Genomic DNA, 19,992 nt, shown 5'->3' with positions numbered 1-19,992 from the left:
TTCTGAAGGTCGTAAAGTACAAAAAAGTGATATAAAAACGACGAAATACTTATTGTAAAGCACGTTTTTTACCGCCATTTTATGAAATAACATCCAAAAAAGTTTCTACACATTCCAAGGGGTATATTTCAAGACATTAACAATTGGTGGAAAGATTTCTTTGAAAATACCACAGTGCACAGTGGTCTTAACCCGAAAAATCGTGATCGTCCTAGATTTGACTGTGAAAAATTGATTTTATGTACTCAATGACTTCAGCAAAATTATTCCATAGAACAAGGCCTTACTTTTGGCTTTTTTAGTTTTTCGATCAATCCACCTAACAGTGAGATAAAAAAAATATTTTTTCTAATTTTCAGTATACCAGATTACTTGCTTCAGCAAAGTTATGGAAAATTTTAAAAGAAAAACAATTGCTGAATACTGCGATGTCCTATCTGTACGTTGGACACGACAAAATAGAGTTTTTTGTGGAACACCCCTCCTAAAAGTCAGTTTTTTGTCTATAATTTTGTCTGTAATGGTCAAAACAATGCAAAATGTTCTAAGATTTTATTCATTCAACTAAGATTCTCTCAAAACTTTATGAAATTTATTGTTTTGACAATCATAGAAAAAGTTATAGACAAAAAACTGATTTTAAAGAGGAGTGATCTATGAAAAACTCTATCTTGTCGTGTCCAACGTACAGATAGGACATCGCAGTGGTCAGCAATTGTTTTTCTTTTAAAATTTTCCACAGCTTTGCTGAAGGAAGCAATCTGGTATATTGAAAATTAGAAAAAAATATTTTTTTATCTCACTGTTAGGTGGATTGATCGAAAAACTAAAATCGCCAAAAGTAGGGCCTTGTTCTATGGAACAATTTCGCTGAAGACATTGAGTACATAAAATCAGTTTTTCACAGTCAAATCTAGGACGATCACGATTTTTCGGGTTTGGACCACTGTGCACTGTGGGATTTTTAAAGAAATCTTTCCACCAATTGTTAATGTCTTGAAATATAACCCTTGGAATGTGTGGAAGCTTTTTTGGATGTTATTTCATAAAATGGTGGTTGAAAAACGTGCTTTACAATAAGTATTTCGTCGTTTTCATATCACTTTCTTGTACTTTACGACCTCCAAAAGGGCATTACTCAAAAATGTACCGTACGATGATTTTGAAATTTTGACCAGACATTCTGGACGTCATAGCGAATCGAATGGTGTACTCAGATTCTTTGGTGCATTTTTTTTTATAATAACGGTCTGTGGGAGCACCGTGGAGATGTTTGAAAAAAAAAAATGGCATTCTTTCAATGTATTGTTTTGTATCTAGAATGGTTGGAGTCAACTTCTGAAGTTTTAAATGTATTTAAAAAAACTGTATTAAATGCTTAAAAACATATACATTTACTTCAAAACCAAAATATTTCAGTATATTTCACTTCATTTCTGCTTATAATTTAGTGACAATAATTCGTTATTCAAATGTTTAACGTATAGCTTCAGACTTCTGAGCAAAACTGGATAATGCTAGATATATCATTGAACAACTGTGTTTGTGACATGAAATCCGATGCCTCTTTGTATAAGCCGAATTAAAATTATTTTGCTCGTAGATGCACTTGTCAACATCGGCAAGGCATCGATATTTTATAGTCCCTGTGGCATCAGCCTTTTCCGCCACAACATCCTTCAACTTTTTTTCAACGCGCCGCGGTTCATCACTGCTAACCTGTTTTAATTTTTGGGACCTACCACTACATAGCCCTGTTGGCTGAATAAAGCTAATCGCTTTGGATCACCTAGAAAAAAAGACACGAAGAATATGATGCGATGCGTACGAATGATACGAACGATGCAAATGAAGTGAATGATGCGAAGGATTTGAGTGAAGAGGTTGCCACGAATAAACTTCTGCCTTCCGATCTGATCGGGTCCGAAGCGGAGAAGGTGCGAAGAAAAACAAACTTCTCTCACGTAAGTCACTCACCATGGCACGGGACAATAAACACGTTTGTTTAATTTAGGAGTGTTGCCACTGTACTGAGTACTTCTGGTTGCAAACAACGTATTTGAGTGTAATGAAGCGATAATCAGCAACACGGAATATGAGAAATCATGAATTCTGCGGTTCCGGGCATCATAAAACGGTTTCAAGTTTTGAAAGGTCCCAAACCGTGACGAGTAGAAGAAAACGGTCGTAAAAACTCGTGTCCGGAAATTATACAACCAAAAGCTGACGAAACTACACTGTTGCATGATGGACGATAAGACTAATGTTAAGGTGGGCTGCAGGGAGCCTGTATTTTCAGGGAATCTGTATTTCACTGCCGAGGATAAGATTGATGTTACAGAGAAGCTCCGAACACAGAAGATGTCCAAGTTCACCAAGAAGTTCTCGATTTGGCAAGGGATTTGTTCTAGCGGAAAGTGGAGTACAACTTTCGTTACCTCAAGCACCACGAACGGATGTATTTGGAAGAGTGTTTCCAAAAGTGGCTTCTCCCTCTCCTGGAGGCTCACAACGGTCTAACGATCGTCTGGATTTGGTATCGATTTGCTGGGCTATTATGAAGAAGATCTTCCGAAATATCTTAAAGTAGTGAAGCCAGTTGAAGAAATGAAGAAAGTATGAGTAAATATGCAGAAAATTGTCGATTGTATGGCCAAATACCTGCAAAATCTTATGGCCGAATTTAAGGTCAAAGTGCGGGAGTTTGAAGTAAACGGCGAAAAAAAATCAAAACATATTTTAATTATTTGTTTTTACACCCTGGAAATTTAATGACAATCGGATAAAAATCCGAATTTCGGGAATTATTTTGTGTGTGCGCGCTATCATTTTTCTGTTGAGCAATAAATTACAGCAAGATTTCGAACCTATAGGATTCGATTCAAAAGTGTTCTCGTGGTATGGATATAAACGTGTTTTTCACTCGTAAAATTATATTCTTTGTTTGTTGCGAGAAAATGGTTGCGAGTAATTGATTGACACTATTTTGATCTAGATCACTGACCAAGATGAATACATTTCATATCCTAGCGATAATTCAAAACATTTCAAAATATTTGCGTGGTTTGCAGTAACAACGACTTCCAGCACCAATCTTCTACTGTCAACTTTCCATGACAGCATTACCGGGTTCCAGTTTTCGTTAGACTAAATTAAAACAACACAAATGATTCCCGTCCGGGTCGTAACTTCAACATATCGAATATTTCCTTGTTTGGGGGATTATTCGCTATTCTAAGCGCTCTGACACTGGTGCCTGTAATACAGCCGATCCATCGTTCGCTATATTATGAAGCCAATGACAACACAGCTATCATGACGTTGGGCAATTTATTTTGCAAACATTAAACGCATTTCTTATACACCAACGGGGCGGGTGCGTAGCCAGGATGGAGGAACGCCAATGCAAGGCACGGTTTCGTTTTTCACCATCACTGAATTGACAGGATTTAGCTGTATCTCCTCAAAATAACTCCCTACAGCCGCTGAAACGAAATCGAGAGCAGCGCTTGTTTCACTTGATTTACTAAATACTCGTACATGTTTCCGCTGACTCGGGTGGAAAGTTCCCCGCATCGCAAGTTTATTCCTAGCACAGCTCGACCCGGCGGAGTACTTCTTTCGATTCTGACTGCGTTTAGAGTAAATATTTAATCAGTGATGTACAATCGTTAGCACTTACTCCGGGTTGGTGTGACGCGCGAATGTGAAACCGCTCTGTTCGGTGACTCGGTTTTACTTGTAGCAGCTATCGTTTAGTTTCGGTCTCAGTGGGATGTGGCGAAAATCGTGATTTCCGCTCACGAATTTCAGCTAACTTCTTGTAATCTTCCAGTACTGTCTTCTGGCGAATTCGACTGGTTCCTCGTTCCCGGTACAGGGTGGAGGTCGTCTTGTTGATGAGAGACGGTACATCCATCGTGATCATTCATATGTATGAGCAGGCGCGCCCGGAAGGAGGCAACGGTTAATAAATTTATTCGTGTTTTGTGAAAAGAGAACATCAAATTTGCAAACTTAGAGCAAGTAAAATTTGGACACTACAAAACACTTGAAAGCGGCTGTTTTTTTTTTAGTTTTTTAATGACATCTCTGTTTTCGAGAACCATACATTAAACGATTTCAAAATTTAATTTCTGCTCAGAAAACCACCTGCATGTAAATAAACTAATTACCATGTTTGTCGTCCTTATTGGTGTGACATTCGGATGAATACCAGAAAACTGGTGAAGCACGCTTGAGGAGTCTTCCACCAACCGTTCTGTGCCGGCAGAAAGGCGGCAGACAGGAAAGATAGACTTTTCATGCTATAAGTCATACTTGGCTTCACAGGTAAGGTTCAACACTCCCCCCAATGCTGTAGTCTTCCGTGAAAACAGGTGGTGTGGTAATGTGATACGGCAATTCATTTTGCTTCGGGCGAAGAAAGATGCTTAGCAAATTCTGAAGAGTGAATATTAGTTGAGGGGGTGATGCGGGGTAAAAGTTGATTTCTACTGAACTAAGACAAGTCACAAGTCAGCACGGAATCTTACCCCAAGCTACCAGCAAAGGAAAGCAGTACCATTTTATCAGAATTATGGTAGTTGTATACACAAATAAATAAAAGCCACCCAATCCCTCGATAGCTAACACGGCAGAAGATAGATGTCTAAACTGTTGACAAATATATCGTGGCAGTTGGGGGAGCATCCGGAAATTAAACGGCTGTGGCTGAGGGTACGAATGAATGACTGATACAGTACGGAAAGCATCTGGGGGGAGTTAGCTTTCATCGACTGTGATTTATCTTGTCGACCTCCTGTAGACTAACATCGTTGCGGATCACAGATTCAATTGAGCAAATAATAGACCCTTTCTTGTGCTTCAGATGAATATGAGGTGCTAATCAGGTTATTAGAGTTTTTTATGAGTCCCATCACGGTAGAATTTTGAAGAAAAAAAATCGCTGACATAAGAGATCATAGAGTAAATAAAATTCCTTAGTCGTATAACGTTCTGCTTAAATACATCGAAGCATTCAAACGGATTCGGATGAAAATAATTTCGTCGTTACCGTCTTTGCTGCTGGCAATAGCTTCCGTCTTGGCTGCTAGGTCAAGTGCATAAAAGTGGAAGTGATTTATTGATAGTTTTATCTTCCAACACTTGAGAAAATTAACTTCTTTTATGAGCACTAAAACGGAACATTTCCTTTTGTCTCTCGGCGTCGGCTTGCTAGTTGCCTGTAATCTAACCTCCCAGGAAAAGGGAACCTTAGTCTGGTTTTAGTAGCACAAAAAGGATGACACACAAGGGTAACAGCACGTATGTGAATCGTCGTCGCTGGCAATGCGATTGTGTGATTCGGATTTTATTGCACTTCTCCGACCGAGAGCGAAGGAAGCGGGTGCAGTGGTGGTGACGCTGGTGGCGGTACGCTCCCTGCCAAAGACAACCAAATCTCACCGGAATGTTTTACCATTTTCTTCCGTTTCCGGAAAGATTAGACGTACAACCTGCTAGTTTACTTGCTTGCGGTGCTAAAGAAAATTGTCCCTTAGAAATATATAAAAGCGGTAAGTAGATGAAGTCTAGACTTGAGTGCTGATTTCGGCTGTGCGATGTATGGTGAATTACTAATACACGCTCGATTGAATGACTTTATTCAAAATGTTGTATATTATTCATTACCAGATTTCTGAAGTGTAGGTTGAACATTTTGAACGGTAGTGTCCGTCATCTTTATTTGGGGTTCATGTAATTTGAAGAACATCCAGTTATTAAGTGATTTCTAATTTCTATAATAGTTTCGATTTCGGAACCGCAGCGCCTGAGCTTAGAAAAGTTGAGAATTGACAAGAGTATTTGTAATTGATTAAATTCTTACTGGTTCGCTTGCTTGTATTTTCTGTTGCCAAACATTCCTATATCATTATCGGTATCCTTACTAACCTTGCCTGTAATTGCAATTTGTCAGATCTGATTAATAAGGTCTTTGTTTGCAAATGCTTCTATTACTCCAACGGCAAAAACTTTGTTGATGGTCGGATAATGGAACAAATTATTCAGGATGTTTCTACTTCATAGCTGTAGTAACTCATCGTAAAAAATAATTCTTTTCAGTTGCCTTCAACACAGTGGCGTAGCTTGACCGGGTGACACTCAGAGCGGAAAATTTGGGTAACACCCCTTTCCCCCTGGATGTTATCTCCACCATGTTGCAGTGAAAACATCTTGATATAAAAAAGTGTGAGATTTAGCACGTTCGTTTTCAATTGCACTAAATTTATTCGTTTTTTGAAAATTGAAATGGGTGGGATTATACTCTTAGAAGCAAAATTGTATAATTTTCAAGGGTTTCACCTCGATATCCACCTAATCGATAATTAGTCTCATGGATGTCACCCTTTTGAAGGTGACACGCATAACAATTTTCCGCATGAGTCCAACTCTCTGACATTTATGACATTAATGACATATATCACATTTATGACTCTTATTACATTTATAACATTTAAGATAGTTATATTATTTATGACATGTATGATATTTATGACATCAATGACATTTGACATTTATGACATTTATGGCATTTAATACATTTATGAAATTTATGACATTTTTGACATTTATGACATTTATGACATTTATGACATTTATGACATTTATGATATTTATGATATTTATGATATTTATGACATTTATGACATTCATGACATTGATGACATTTATGACATTTATGACATTTATGACATTTATGACATTTATGACATTTACGACATTTATGACATTTATGACATATATGACATTTATGACATTTATGACATTTATGACATGTATGACATTTATGACATTTATGTCATTCATGACATTTATGACATTTATGACATTTATGACATTTATGACATTTATGACATTTATGACATTTATGACATTTATGACATTTATGACATTTATGACATTTATGACATTTATGACATTTATGACATTTATGACATTTATGACATTTATGACATTTATGACAATTATGACATTTATGACATTTATGACATTTATGACATTTATGACATTTATGACATTTATGACATTTATGACATTTATGACATTTATGACATTTATGACATTTATGACATTTATGACATTTATGACATTTGTGACATTTATGATATTTCTGACATTTATGATATTTATGACCAAGCATGGAAAAGTTCACTCACTAGCAATATTTCATGCAAATGTGTTTTTTGATTTATCAGTTATCGTTCAACTATTTCCACTCGCGTACAAGTTTTCCATAGAAACGCTGCTGATTGTTTTTCGCTTCTAAGAGTTCCGAATACCATAGAAGGAGACTGAATGATTCAAACACGATAGTATTTATTGTATCCAAGTTCACTTGCATTCAACATTATCGCGAGAAGCTTTGAGATATTATCGCCAGTGGTACAAAATTATGAATCCAAATGAACGTTAGATTGCGTTCAATTGTTTGCTTGCCGGAGCAAATAGGTATCATCAATGCATACGGAAATTGTAGCATGGTGCATTAGCATCTGATACTTGAAATCACCAAGAATCATCGTGGTATATCACGGTAAAAGCACGACGTGGAGTAGCCGAATTACGCCTACAAGCAACCAACATTTAAAAAAAATCATTGCGATCGCTTGAGTGCAATCGTTTACGATTCTTTCGTGAACCACTCGCTATATGTTGCTCGCTCCGCCTAAAGCAGGCAATATTGAAACAAAATCATCAAAGAAAGCTACCATATATTTCTTTGCTCTAAGTTGTCTGTTGCAAGCTTGAGAATGTGTAACTTTTAATAGCGATGGTTTGCTAGGATTGAAAGCTTATAAATAGCACGTTTTTCCATCCTTGTTTATGACATTTATGACATTTATGACATTTATGACATTTGTGACATTTATGACATTTATGCAATTATGACATTTATGACATTTATGACATATATGACATATATGACATTTATGACATTTATGACATTTATGACATTTATGACATTTATGACATTTATGACATTTATGACATTTATGACATTTATAACATTGATGACATTTATGACATTTACGACATTTATGACATTTATGACATTTATGACATTTATGACATTTATGACATTTATGACATTTATGACATTTATGACATTTATGACATTTATGACATTTATGACATTTATGACATTTATGACATTTATGACATTTATGACATTTATGAGCAGTTGTTCACGGGGGGGGGGGAGGTGTTAAAAATCTGTCCACTTGGTTTGTGAATGGCCCCTTGAAAATTTTCAAATTTTTTTTATAAAATTCTTGAACTACAATTTTCGAAAAAAAGGCGTATGCGTTTTGGCTAACACTTAATTTGAAGGATACTCTCAGAGAATGCTTTAACTGTCCAGTAAAACTAACTGTGAACGAGGGAACTATAAAAAATATATATATACAAAAAAAAACAAACACATTGAATTTTGAATGAAGAAGAATAGTTATATTAATAAAAATTTGGAATTATTATATGCGCCGCAAAGTTCTCATTGTTTTTTAAACTTTGTGTTAAAAAAGCATGGATATGGCTTGGCGGGTAACTCCTGATGAAGAAGCAAGCTGTTTCTGCGTTTGGCACGGATTCTGTTCGAGCAGCTCCTAGAATTCAGCGTCCTCGAAGTTTTTTTGGCTTTCCTTCACGCGAACAGTCGTCGACATCGAAATAACTGTATTTAAAAGGACGGAACCAATCAAGGAACGTTGGTTCATTTAGAGCAGCATTTCCGTAAACCTTTTTTTAAACTCTCGATGAGCTTCAGCTGCCGTTTTCTTTGAATGCAGTTTCGCAAACTTTCGCAAACGACGAATATTTATGGTTTATTCACCATACGTCTCAACATCATGTTTTAGAATTTGCTGATAACTCATTTTCAGCCCCGACGATCTGCCAAAGAAACACATATTTGAATGACCATTTTGGATAGTACAGAAATTTGGCACTCACATTAGTATTGGAGGAATGTTTTAGTATCAAGAATATTTTTCTAAAAGGGTGTATATATTTTAGTTACATTTTATTTGAAGCATTGTTTCTCAGAAAGCTTAAACTGTCTGTGAACGATGGAACTAAGAAAAGTGTACACCAAAAAACTAGTTTATCTATCAAATACATAACATTTTAAGCTTTTATTTAAAAGGAAGCGTTTTGTTAGTGGTAACTTGAAACTTTTGGGTGCGCAGCTATGTTCCCGCTGTATGGTTTTCAATAACAAAAGCAGCTTTATTTGAGCAAGCGCTTGGAAATGGTTTGGCGAACCGAAACAATCTGTTTCTGCGTTTGGCATGAATCGTCGTCGAGCAATTTTTCAAATTTCGCGTCTTCGAGAGTTTTTGCCTTCATGCGGACAGTCGTCAACATCGAAATTATCGTCTTAAAAGGGACGGAATCTATCACGGCACGTTGTTTCACTTGGAGTAGCATTTTCGTAAACTTTTTTTTAACTCTCGATGCGCTTCAGTTTCGCGTTTACTTTAAATGAAATGATAAATCTTCCACAAATAATGATTAGTTGGTACAAAAATGGTTTGTTTTGTTATTTGGTCCATCTCATTACTGCTGGCACCATCTGTTAACAAACAGCAAGAATTAAGTTGCGCTCCTAGTATCATTTTCATCGAAACTTGCAGTTATCACATAAGTTGTGAGTAAAAGTTCAGAATGTTTCTTAAGATTGAGTTCTGGAGCATTTTTTCAATATCAACATGTTTTCAGTTGTTAAATTATTGTTGTCGAAGAGTGAATTATGTAGAACCGATCATACATTTCAATGAGTTCTATGATTTTTGCCGAAAAATCACGGATAACTTACGAATAAGGCGTATTTTTCTAAAACAAAATCGATTTTATTTACTTTTAAAATATCTCGGCCAATAACGCAATAAAAGAGTTGATGAACGTAAGCTTTTTGGCTTATATTTCGCTACTCCGGATTTTTATTCATAGATTGTGTAATAAATTTAAGTTAAAATAAACAAATCGTTCCTTTTGTTCTAATTTGACATTCTATTTTATTATTTTTCTAGTTTTCTGAACTTATATTCTAAATATTATGAAAATGAAAACCTTTTTGAACGTTAATTACCCACGGCTAGAATCATTTAACATTATTGGAATACAGGTATTCCTCGTTATAACGAGCTTTTTTCGACTCGTAGTCCTACAGTCAAGGTGGATAGCAGCTTGGCGAATGAAGTAGTATAAGCACGACAGGGAGGGAGAGTTAGAGAAACCTTTGTGGAATAATTAGATAAATTTAAGACCAGATTTCTTTCGTTTAAAGCAGTTTGAAAGTACCCCGATCAAACGATTGTAACGAAGGAGTAACACAAATATATCTGAACTTGATAGAAATAACAAAGCTTATAATATTCTTGATTTGGCGAAATGATGAAAAGTACAGAATTATATCAAATTCTGTTATCATACACATGAATGTTCAAAAATGTGTTTTTTTAAAGCATATTCATAACAAAATTTGTTATTCAATTAGCAAAATATTGTACACTCTCACTAATTCTGATCTTTTTCTGCCAAAAACCTTACAAAACTTGTTATAATTTGTAATAATCAGTAAGTAATTTTGATAGAAATTTTGATATTTTAACTATTAACGAGACCAAGTTTAGAACACAAGTTGATACAAAAAGTTCGTAACAATATATCAAGATTTGTTACAATTCTGATATTTTTGACTGATCGGGACGACATCTCTTCGAGATACTTTCGTCTCATTGGGTAGGGCAAGATGCAGCGCCACAGAATGTTGCCGCAGCTGATTTTAGGCTGGCCGTTGCCGTTGAATTTCGCCGTATAAACAGCAGTAAGTATGTCAGGTAAAAAATAAGTTAAGTAAGCAGTTGAATTCGATGCCGTTTTTGTGGAACCGGTTGTCGACATGGATTGATATTTGATAAAGAGAGTCTTCGGTAAGCATTCTTATGAAGCAGGTTTCAACGGTTGTTCTTTTCCCGTGCTTTTTTTTCTTGGTGTTTATTTTTTGCAAAGCTTTATTACAACTCGTTCTTAGATAGTTTTTATACGCAACCAAACGTTGCTGAGCAACAAAAATTGACAAGTATTCTTGAGTCTAAACAGATTTCTTTACCCTCGACAAATACTCAGTTTACAAAACCGAAGCAAAAACACTCCAATTTGGACGAAAGGTCATCCGGCAAACCATTTATTAATGTGCATTTTTCAAATAGATAAAAAATCCCACAAGAAGTAATCCAATAAGAGGCGTGCATGGCACTATTCTTGCATTTTCCTGCAATGGAAGTTATCTCCTAAAGCAAACGACAAATACGTCTAAATGTGCCGACAAACAGTAACAGCGAGTAGAGCAGCACACCGAAAAAAATATAACCCTTTTGAACAGTCACCCGCTAACGTCGTAAAAAAGAAACCTACAACGCGGGTTCCGGGAACTGCTGGAAAACCACAAAAAATCCACTATAAAAATATTTAATAAAGAGCATCGCGAACTTGCAAGCTTTATTCGAATTTCCTTCTGTTGGTTCGCTCTGTCGGTTGGCAGCAAATCATGAGGGGAGGCTGGGAGCTGGGGTAGTCCCGGTGGGGTTACCAAATTTATAGTGTTGTCTCTTGAAACCGAGCTCTTCGCGATTTGGCAGACTGTTTTCCACTGGAATGTGTGTATGTGTGTGAAGTATGTGACGATACCTCAAAGAAGAGGAGGAAATAAGAACACTCGGTGTGTCCGGAGGACATAGTTATCCGGAAGGGGCATTTTGTGTTCAATCTATTACAGAATTTGGTATTGCAAAATGAAAATGCGATTCACTGAGATCCAAATGAAGGTCGAATGATTATTTCTTTAATTGGATCGGTAGCTGCATAGTTCACCGTCGGATTCCCCTGATTGTTGATCGCAAAGTTTTCCGACTGCTTTTGTTCGTATATACTGGTTGCTTTGCTGTTATCCATTCGAATCCTTGGCCAAAAGGGGGAAAAACGCTAGAACGAGAATGTGAGCATTGTGCATAAATTTCATCCTTTCGCCGGGCCTAATGGATGCGGACCGCGAAAAAAAACCGTTAGGTCTTCTTGAGTGCACTGCTCATCGCGCCCATAACAAATGTTTTTAATCAGCGAATTTTTCCACTGTCCAGTTAATGGTGTGCCCAATAAATTGTGGCATGGCGAGGGTGAGTATGACTATTGCATCTAGGAGACAGATGAAATCAACACCAGCGGTGTTGGGGCGGTTTCATGTTATGTGAATTTGACGAACTTAAGCTAGTGGTTGAATTAAAAAAACAGGAGAGTTGTGTACAAAGCCACGACTGCAAGGTTGGAGTAGAATACTTTTACAAGAAAGATAACCCGGCTGCTTGCGTGTCAGTCATTTTTTCTAGTAAATAAACGTTGACTAATCGGATCAATCGAATTTCGCCATTCAACAAGGATTGACCATTTTCAATAATATAGTAAGTTGCTTGTCATGGTTGGGGCTTGACACTTTTTAAATTTTGAGATGAAATTTTTTTGGATGTCGTGCTCATGACTGAACGAAAAGATAATTCAGTACGTTATGAGACACGGAGATAAAGTAAAATTTATAACTTTTACAAATTTAAAAATGTGAATTAACTCATTAGAAGATATTAACTCTTCAATCAAGTGTTTATTTCGTCCTGAAAAGGACAATTTGTTGTTCATTTTAGTATCGGATAAGATGCCGATCACATCTTTGCGTTATCACTGACCATGTGAAGAAAATATTCCTTGTGATAAAATAAACAGTGAAAAGCTGATTTAACACTCAAAACTAGACGGCTCACGTGTTGTCAAAATGAGTCAACTTTTCATTGAATGCATTCACTAGTGCCCACTATCGCACAGAGACTGCATTTCACTAAAGTGCCTCACTGCATCAGCCGCTATCGATGCTGAGATCCGCTGTAACTAGTGCGCTATCCATAGCCATGCCACAGTTGTGGCCGCTTTCCGCCATCGCTGGTATCCACTGCACTGTTAGTGCTGCTGCTAAGGGAGGACGACTGCTGTTGTCGCTGTCTAGAACTATTATGAGCGGCTTCGGCTGAAACAGGCTCTTATATAGGCCAAATAGCATGTTTTAAATTGCAAGGTATATGATTCTGTCGACCGTGCTTGGGAAGCAATCATATAACGACCAATCAGAGGTCGAATTTTTCGTTTTGTCAAGGCTTGACTATTTTCAATAGTACAATAGTGTGAATAATAAAATTACAATTATCTTCTTTTGGTAAGAATCTTAGAAGATTTTTCAATCTATTGCTGCAAGAACGAAGGAAATCCATCAAAAACTAACCGATTTATTAGCATTTGAAATTGGACATATTTTTCACTTTTTTCGGTTTTAGATTTTCATTTCACATCCCTATGTAGCCGAACTTCCTGAGAGAAGTATTCTACTTCAAAAGGTTTGTAATTTGATTTATTTTATTTTATAAATTCATTGAAAAATTATTATGTTGAGTCTGTTACTTAAATGGGCTTCCAGTTGGCACTGAGGAGGCGTCCGAAATATAGCTTTGAATTTTTTATGTGTTTCGTTTTAGGAGGTGTTAATGCAGTTGTAGATGATGGCTCCAGGTAGAATTTTTTTTCAATTTCATTGTCTGTGTCTTTTTTTTTTTTCAAAATTTTGACCAATGTTACAGTTAACTATTTGATAATTCAATCTTACCTGGATCATATTCTGGATACAAGGGCCATGGCCTTCCATGAACTGCGGCTGCTTTGTATTCCGTAGATATTTCCGTTTTCGAAGGTTCCATTGTAGCTGTTGATAGTGTCTTTGGTTCGACGACTTCGTTTATCGCGTTGTCTGAGTCTTTTTTTTGAAGTTTTGATCAATTTAACAGTTAACAAACTGATAATCCAATTCACCTGAATCATATTCTGGATACCAGTTTGATGAAGGTCTTCCATGGACTGATACCCATAATGTGAGAACTATTAAAATGGGAAATATTTTGCCTTTGACACCCATTTTAATTTTCAGAAGCCAACAAAAAACTCTGTTCACTTGTAAAAACTTAACGACGAATAGTACGTTTGAAATTAATCACTGAGAATTCTCTGTCTAATTGACAGTCGCTTGCTTGTAATCGTAAGCTTGAAAAGAGAAATGAGATAACGCGTTGAAAAATGGCAACAGATTGATTGATGCATATTTTGCTCTTTGATTGAGCGTCGAGAGAGTAACAGATTAGAGAGGGGTTTAAGGCCAATTCACCCAGTCGTTGACAGCACCCAGATTGTGGCGAAATTTTGCAAGTTTGTAATTCAACAAACTTGAAGTTTCAAAGGTCAAAGAAAAGATTCAACATTTATTTCCACCTTCATTTCGATTTTTTTTATTGTGTGAGGGCCTATATAAGAACTTACACACGACTAATTTAAATTTTGGAGGTCATATTCAAAAGTTTTTTATTCGATTCAATATAATGCAGATTTACTATTCAGAACGACGCGGATAAGTCTGATTATTTATGTCGTTATGTATTTAAAAAATGTCTAAAATTTTATCGAAAAGAGTATAACGCATCCAGGCAAATAAAAGCAGTGGTTGGTAACTGTTTGTTGTCAGTTTCTAATTTTATTGAAATAATTTTTAACTGAATGTTTACATGCAAACATAACTGACCCGTGTAGTCTTGCGGTTAGCACTTAGGAGGAGCAGAATATCCAGTATAACGTGGGGCAGGAGTTCTCGAAAAAGGCTGTAAAATATCCATATTTGAACATGTAGTCAGCGGCACTTAATTTAAAACTGAATAGTTGAAAAAGGGTTAACCAACCTCATCAAAATGTATGCGTTTCTCTTCCAGCAGTCTTGTGTTGAGATCTTCCCCAGGCTGTAGTTCGAAATAGTGCGTTCCTGCGGCATGTCGGATTGAATGCAACTCTGGCATTTTCACCGTGTACGCCTCAGCAATTTGTTTATACTTGTATTCCGTGGTAGTTTCCGTTGTAGAAGGTGCTCCTGTAGTTGTAGATGATGGCTCCGGGAGGAACACCTCGTTAATCGCGTTTTCTGAGTCTTTTTTTTTTTCAAAATTTTGATCAACTTAACATTTAACAACCTGATAATTCAATCTTACCTGAATCATAATCTAGATACGGGTCCGATGATGGTCTTCCATTAACCGCTACGCATAATGCGACAGTAATTAGAATTTGAAATGCTTTACCTCTAACAGCCATTTTTGTTTCCAGAAAAGAAGTGACCTGCGTTTACTCTGAAGGATGTACTGCGAATAGTTTGTTTTTATTGAATCGCTGGGTATTTCCACTGGGGATGAGAAGAAATAATGAGATCACTCGCACAGAAAAGGCAGCAGATTAAAGCGCATTGTAGCGGAATAAAAGATTATAGCTGGATGTTTCAGTGCTCCCATTGAATATAATGGGAAGAAAACTGTTTTCGTGAGTTATTTTGTTCGTTTAAATTTGAAAGTTTTTTCCTATTTAATTTTAATGAAGTTTATATTTTTTTAAATTTGGATGCACATTTTTTTATCCTTAGGAAACTACACTGTGACGATTTGAGATCGCTCTTACTTCCATGGTTGAAAGTTCAATACAATTACAGTTTCAGGAACCAAAAATTTAACAATTTCACTGTCATATTGTCCACATGGTCTGCCAACACTATCATCTCAGAATTATTCATAATAATCTTCCAGGGGAAATCCCAACATGATAATCAATTTGTTACGCACACAATCACTGCGAACCAAGATTGGGCATCGTGAACTGGTAAAAGATTTCGCGGTATAATAGATGGAAGTACGTAGAATTTTTATATTGAATAATTAAATGGCATTGCAATGGAATAAACTTGATTGGACCGTTATTGCTTCAAAACCATCATCAATTGGGTTATTTAGCTATATCAGTTTTTTATGTCATCTGAAAAAACTGCATTTTTTAAGCAAAACGTGATTCTCAAAAATTTTCTATCGCTGTCCTTCGCTTTTTAAATCATGATTAAAAACTGCTCGAAAATAGCTATGCTACTGCTCGAAATCGCTACAATGACAGTTCGCCCATATACCAACTGTCATTGTAGCGATTTAGAGCGAAATTTTATTCTTCATTTAAAAATTCGAAGAATGATTATATAAAGTGTCAAAAATCACGTTTCGCTCAGGAAATTACACTCTTTCAGATAATATATAAAAACTAGAATTCCGCATCATACAACAGCTGACTAGGGAGCCTATACACCAGAGAGATGCAGAGACACTCACCGTTAAGGCAACTGTCAACATCAAAACGGATAACGGCAATGCAAAATTATACAGCTCGCCCGTTTCGATGTTGACAGTTTCCTTAACAGTGCGTGCCTTGTCATTTCTCTAATATACAGGTTCACTACAGCTGACCTTTGGATTGAACGACGTCTGTCGAACAATAATAGAAGCTGTGATATATCGCCGTTAAAAAATAAATACTCCATAGCCAACTAGATGTGTTGTGAGATCATACAGCAGCCAAGTTGAACTCAGTTGTTTTACGTGCTATTTATTAAATAGCGATTCAAATGTTGATTATAACTAAAACGTATATTCAGAGGAGCTTCAAGACATTAGATTTTTTTTCAGAATTTTTAAACCTCCTACAAAGTTATTTGCCATCAAGAAGCACATATTTTAAGCTATTCGACACATTTCGATGTTTTAGAGGATACTTTCACTTTAGACATCTCCAAATCGAATTTTTCGTAAATAGTTTCATATGCTGGATAAACTAACCTTAGACTTTCAATTGAAGGTACAAAGTTTTGCCTGTAAAAGTATGTAAACAACCTTTTCGATTGATTCATAGTAAGTAGTAGTCTAAAAAATATTCAGCTTTTGTTTTGTGCGATTTTTTATTTTGACATTCCACTTTCTGCCTTTTTTGCTCTCTACATCTCTGTTCTTTTACTTTCCTAGTTTCTTGATTTTCCGCTTTCCAAATTCTTTGTTTTTGCTATTTTGCAGGTTTTTTGCTTTTCTGGATTTCTCGTTTCTGTTTGGTGACTTTTTGATTTTGATGTTCCTGCCCTTTTTTGTTTACAATGTTTTCGTGACCACAGCAAGATTATGAGTAGCAATTGTTGCAGCAATGAAACCTTCAGAATCATAAATGAAACCAATCGTTTTCGATGTTTGTTCTTGAAACTCTCCATAAAGATCTGAAAATGGTTAACGGTACTCTGATCTCTACTTTCTGCTTCTCTGCTTGTGATTTCTTGTTTATCTGCTTTTATGTCCCTTAAAATTTATCCTTTCCTTGCTCCTTTAAGGGATAATATCCACTAAATGCTTAAAAAACAAGGCTTTTTTCATGATTTTTTTTAAAGGACATTTGAGATGCAAGGTATATAAATAATATATCGTTGGATTAAGCAACTCTTGAAGAATAGAAAAAAAATTGTTGTTACATTTTTATTTGCTGTGAACCGCTTTTATTTTAAAGTTCTTTCGCGGTGAGCAGTAGAAGTCGTGCCCAACTCCAATGATTTTGAAAACACGGTTTTTGAGAAAAACGCGTTTGAAGTTTCAAAATATCTGATGTAAGGCTGCGCTTACCCTCTTTCGCGATATCAGACATGTGATGCTCAGCGACTTTGACGCGGTTGGCGTCCGACCCCTCGTAAAACTCAAACTTTTCACTCATATTTAAGTACTTTTTAGTATAACTTACAGTTAAAAAGTATAGAAAAACTCAAATAAAGAACGTACATAACGAGAACAGCTGATCGACTAAACAAAGGGAAATTGTGAGTAAACATGTGCTGAGGAGACGCCGTAACAGCTGAAACTTGATGCAGCGACCTCTATACTTCAAATTTGAAACAAGATATCGATCATAGGCAACTTCTACTAGTTTACAAAGCCTCGAAATTAAAAAAAAAACGAGCATCGTCAAAATAAACGAAAAATGTCATTTTGGAGCATAAAAGTTGTTCGGTAAAAATTGATTTGAACGAATTCTGAGTTTAGATCAGTACTTGGGCGATGTAGATTTTGATTCTAGGATAATTTTAGCATGATTTAAGCCAATAAAAAAATAACAAGTAAAAAATGTTTTCGGTGGCTAAAAAAGCAAAGCAAAGCCTTGGTGCTACATTCCGTATCGGAGCTCGACCTTCTGTTTATTATACACAGACTTCGCAGCCAACTGTTAAGTGTACCAGACAATTGCGGGGCTAGCGCTACGATCCTACTGACACTAACAGTCTCTCCCGAGACGAGACTCGAACCTACGACAACTGGCTTGTTAGGCGAGCATTGTACCTCGAGACTAGCTGGGAGAGTTTTCGGTGGCTATAACCCCTTAAATCACTACTTTTTCCTTTTGGTTTTCTGTCCTTCTACGTTTTGCTTATCTATTGATTGTGTTTAAATTTTTTGATTTTATTTTTTTCTCTTCTTGTTTTTCTCGTTTCTGTTTTTTGATTTAATAATTTTTTGCCCCAGCTTTTTTATTTTTCAGCTTGTCTGCGACTGTTTTCTTTGTATTTTATGCTTTTTTACTTTTCTCGTGTTTTGTTTCCTGATTTTTACTTTTTCTGCTTCAAAATAAAACTTTTCATGGTTTAGTACATTTCTGCTTTTTGACTTTTACCTTTCCAGCTTTTCTACTTATTTTATTTTTCTTTTTTTCAATTTTTCTGTTTTTCTACTTCTATTGTTTCATTTTTCTGATTTAAAACCTTTTTTATATTTTACCATTCTACTTTTTTGTTTTTCTTGAATTCTTTTATTTTTTCTTGAATTTTTTATTTTTCTGCTCTTTTGTTTTTCTATGTTTCTGTTTTTTTTTTAAAGGAAATAAACTGAATCGAATTCTAAATTTATTCAGAACCTTAGATTAGGTTCAATAAGGCGTCGTACACAAATTACGTAACGCTAAAAACCTAGATTTCAGACCCACTCTGCCCCCCCCCCCTATGTAACGATAAGTTACGTTCGATATGACTCCCCACCTAAAATTACGTAACGCTGAACAACCTGACCCCCCTCCAAATTTGCAATTTTGAGCAAACATCACAGTTACGTAACGATCTCAACTACCTCCCTTCCATTGGGGCTATGTAACAGTAAGTAACGCAGACCTAACCCTCTTCCCGACCTTCATGCGTTACGTAATTTGTGTACGACGCCTAATAACTAAACAGAATAAATAACTGCTGGTGTACAGGGTGTCACCATGAAAGTGATACACTTTATTTATGCCATTAAAGCAGAAGAATGTTTCTTCTCTGATCCTTTTTTATTATCATGGACGAGTAGTTGAATCATATCTTTCGCGTTTGCATTTGATAACAGCCAGCAAACGCTTCTCAAAATTATCACAAGCCGCAGGCACGACTTCGATCGGCATTTCACCCCAGTTTTTCAAAAAAAAAACCTGAATTAATCCACCTAGCGGTCAGATCCAGCCTTTCCCATTCAAATTTTTATTTGTAAAAATAGATTTACACGAACGCTTCAATCCAAGAAATGTATATTCACTCTTTAGGTTCTAAAATATTGATGTTGCAATCTATACATATAAAAATGCAGTCCGGTCTGTCTGTCTGTCTGATCCAAAACTACCGAACCAATCGACGTGAAAATTTGTAAGTAGGGGTTTTTGGTGCCGATAAAGGTTCCTTTGATGGTTTGAGACCCCTCCCTCTTCTGGAAGAGAGGGGTCCCATACAAATGAAACATAAATTTTTGCACAACTCATGAACAAGCCAAGCAAATTAAACCGAATTCGGCATGTAGATGTTTTAAGGGGTACAAATGTGTCCATAAAAGTTGGACGCCCCTCCCTTTTCTGGAAGGGAGCGGTCCCAACAAAATAAAACACAAATTTCTGCACATCTTGATAACTAATCAAACTGAACCAAATTTGGCAGGTAAATGTTTTTAGTGGTAAAAAATATGT

General features: G+C 36.1%; 3 protein-coding genes across 7 annotated transcripts in view; 1 reads left to right on the top strand and 2 right to left on the bottom strand.

Annotated features, from left to right (window-relative positions):
- The window catches only part of LOC129722356 (calmodulin-binding transcription activator 1), a 511,905-nt gene that overhangs the window by 62,112 nt on the left and 429,801 nt on the right, over positions 1-19,992 (top strand). The gene's annotated exons all lie outside the window — the stretch shown is intronic.
- Positions 1,421-14,165, bottom strand: LOC129722367 (uncharacterized). 2 transcript variants are annotated; one of them, XM_055675757.1, is made up of 3 exons: positions 13,948-14,165; positions 13,745-13,891; positions 1,421-1,789 (listed from the first exon to the last, which is right to left on the bottom strand). In XM_055675757.1, exons 1-3 carry the CDS (start codon positions 14,048-14,050, stop codon positions 1,725-1,727), a joined length of 315 nt encoding a protein of 104 aa, XP_055531732.1. In that variant the 5' UTR covers positions 14,051-14,165; the 3' UTR covers positions 1,421-1,724. The 2 variants fall into 2 exon arrangements, 1 of the variants encoding a protein (XP_055531732.1); XR_008727594.1 differs by lacking the exon at positions 1,421-1,789 and adding an exon at positions 13,396-13,682 and having other exon boundaries at positions 13,948-14,163.
- LOC129722366 (uncharacterized) lies at positions 14,640-15,395 on the bottom strand. The gene is made up of 3 exons (XM_055675756.1): positions 15,165-15,395; positions 14,862-15,103; positions 14,640-14,783 (listed from the first exon to the last, which is right to left on the bottom strand). The coding sequence occupies exons 1-3, from the start codon at positions 15,265-15,267 to the stop codon at positions 14,724-14,726; spliced, it is 405 nt and encodes a 134-aa protein (XP_055531731.1). The 5' UTR covers positions 15,268-15,395; the 3' UTR covers positions 14,640-14,723.

Source organism: Wyeomyia smithii, chromosome 2 (genome assembly GCF_029784165.1).
Source record: "Wyeomyia smithii strain HCP4-BCI-WySm-NY-G18 chromosome 2, ASM2978416v1, whole genome shotgun sequence".
Classification (NCBI taxonomy): Eukaryota; Metazoa; Arthropoda; class Insecta; order Diptera; family Culicidae; genus Wyeomyia; species Wyeomyia smithii.
The sequence above is the reverse complement of the archived record's forward strand: the minus strand, read 5'-3'. Positions and strand labels throughout refer to the sequence as shown.

Coding starts and splice junctions, on each gene's coding strand:
- LOC129722367 (XM_055675757.1), bottom strand. CDS start 14,050: ATGGGTGTCAAAGGCAAAATATTTCCCATTTTAATAGTTCTCACATTA. Junction 13,892..13,947: donor GTATCCAGAATATGATTCAG/GTGAATTGGATT, acceptor TTCAAAAAAAAG/ACTCAGACAACGCGATAAAC. Junction 1,790..13,744: donor GTATCCAGAATATGATCCAG/GTAAGATTGAAT, acceptor CTTTTTTTCTAG/GTGATCCAAAGCGATTAGCT.
- LOC129722366 (XM_055675756.1), bottom strand. CDS start 15,267: ATGGCTGTTAGAGGTAAAGCATTTCAAATTCTAATTACTGTCGCATTA. Junction 15,104..15,164: donor GTATCTAGATTATGATTCAG/GTAAGATTGAAT, acceptor AAAAAAAAAAAG/ACTCAGAAAACGCGATTAAC. Junction 14,784..14,861: donor AACGCATACATTTTGATGAG/GTTGGTTAACCC, acceptor GATATTTTACAG/CCTTTTTCGAGAACTCCTGC.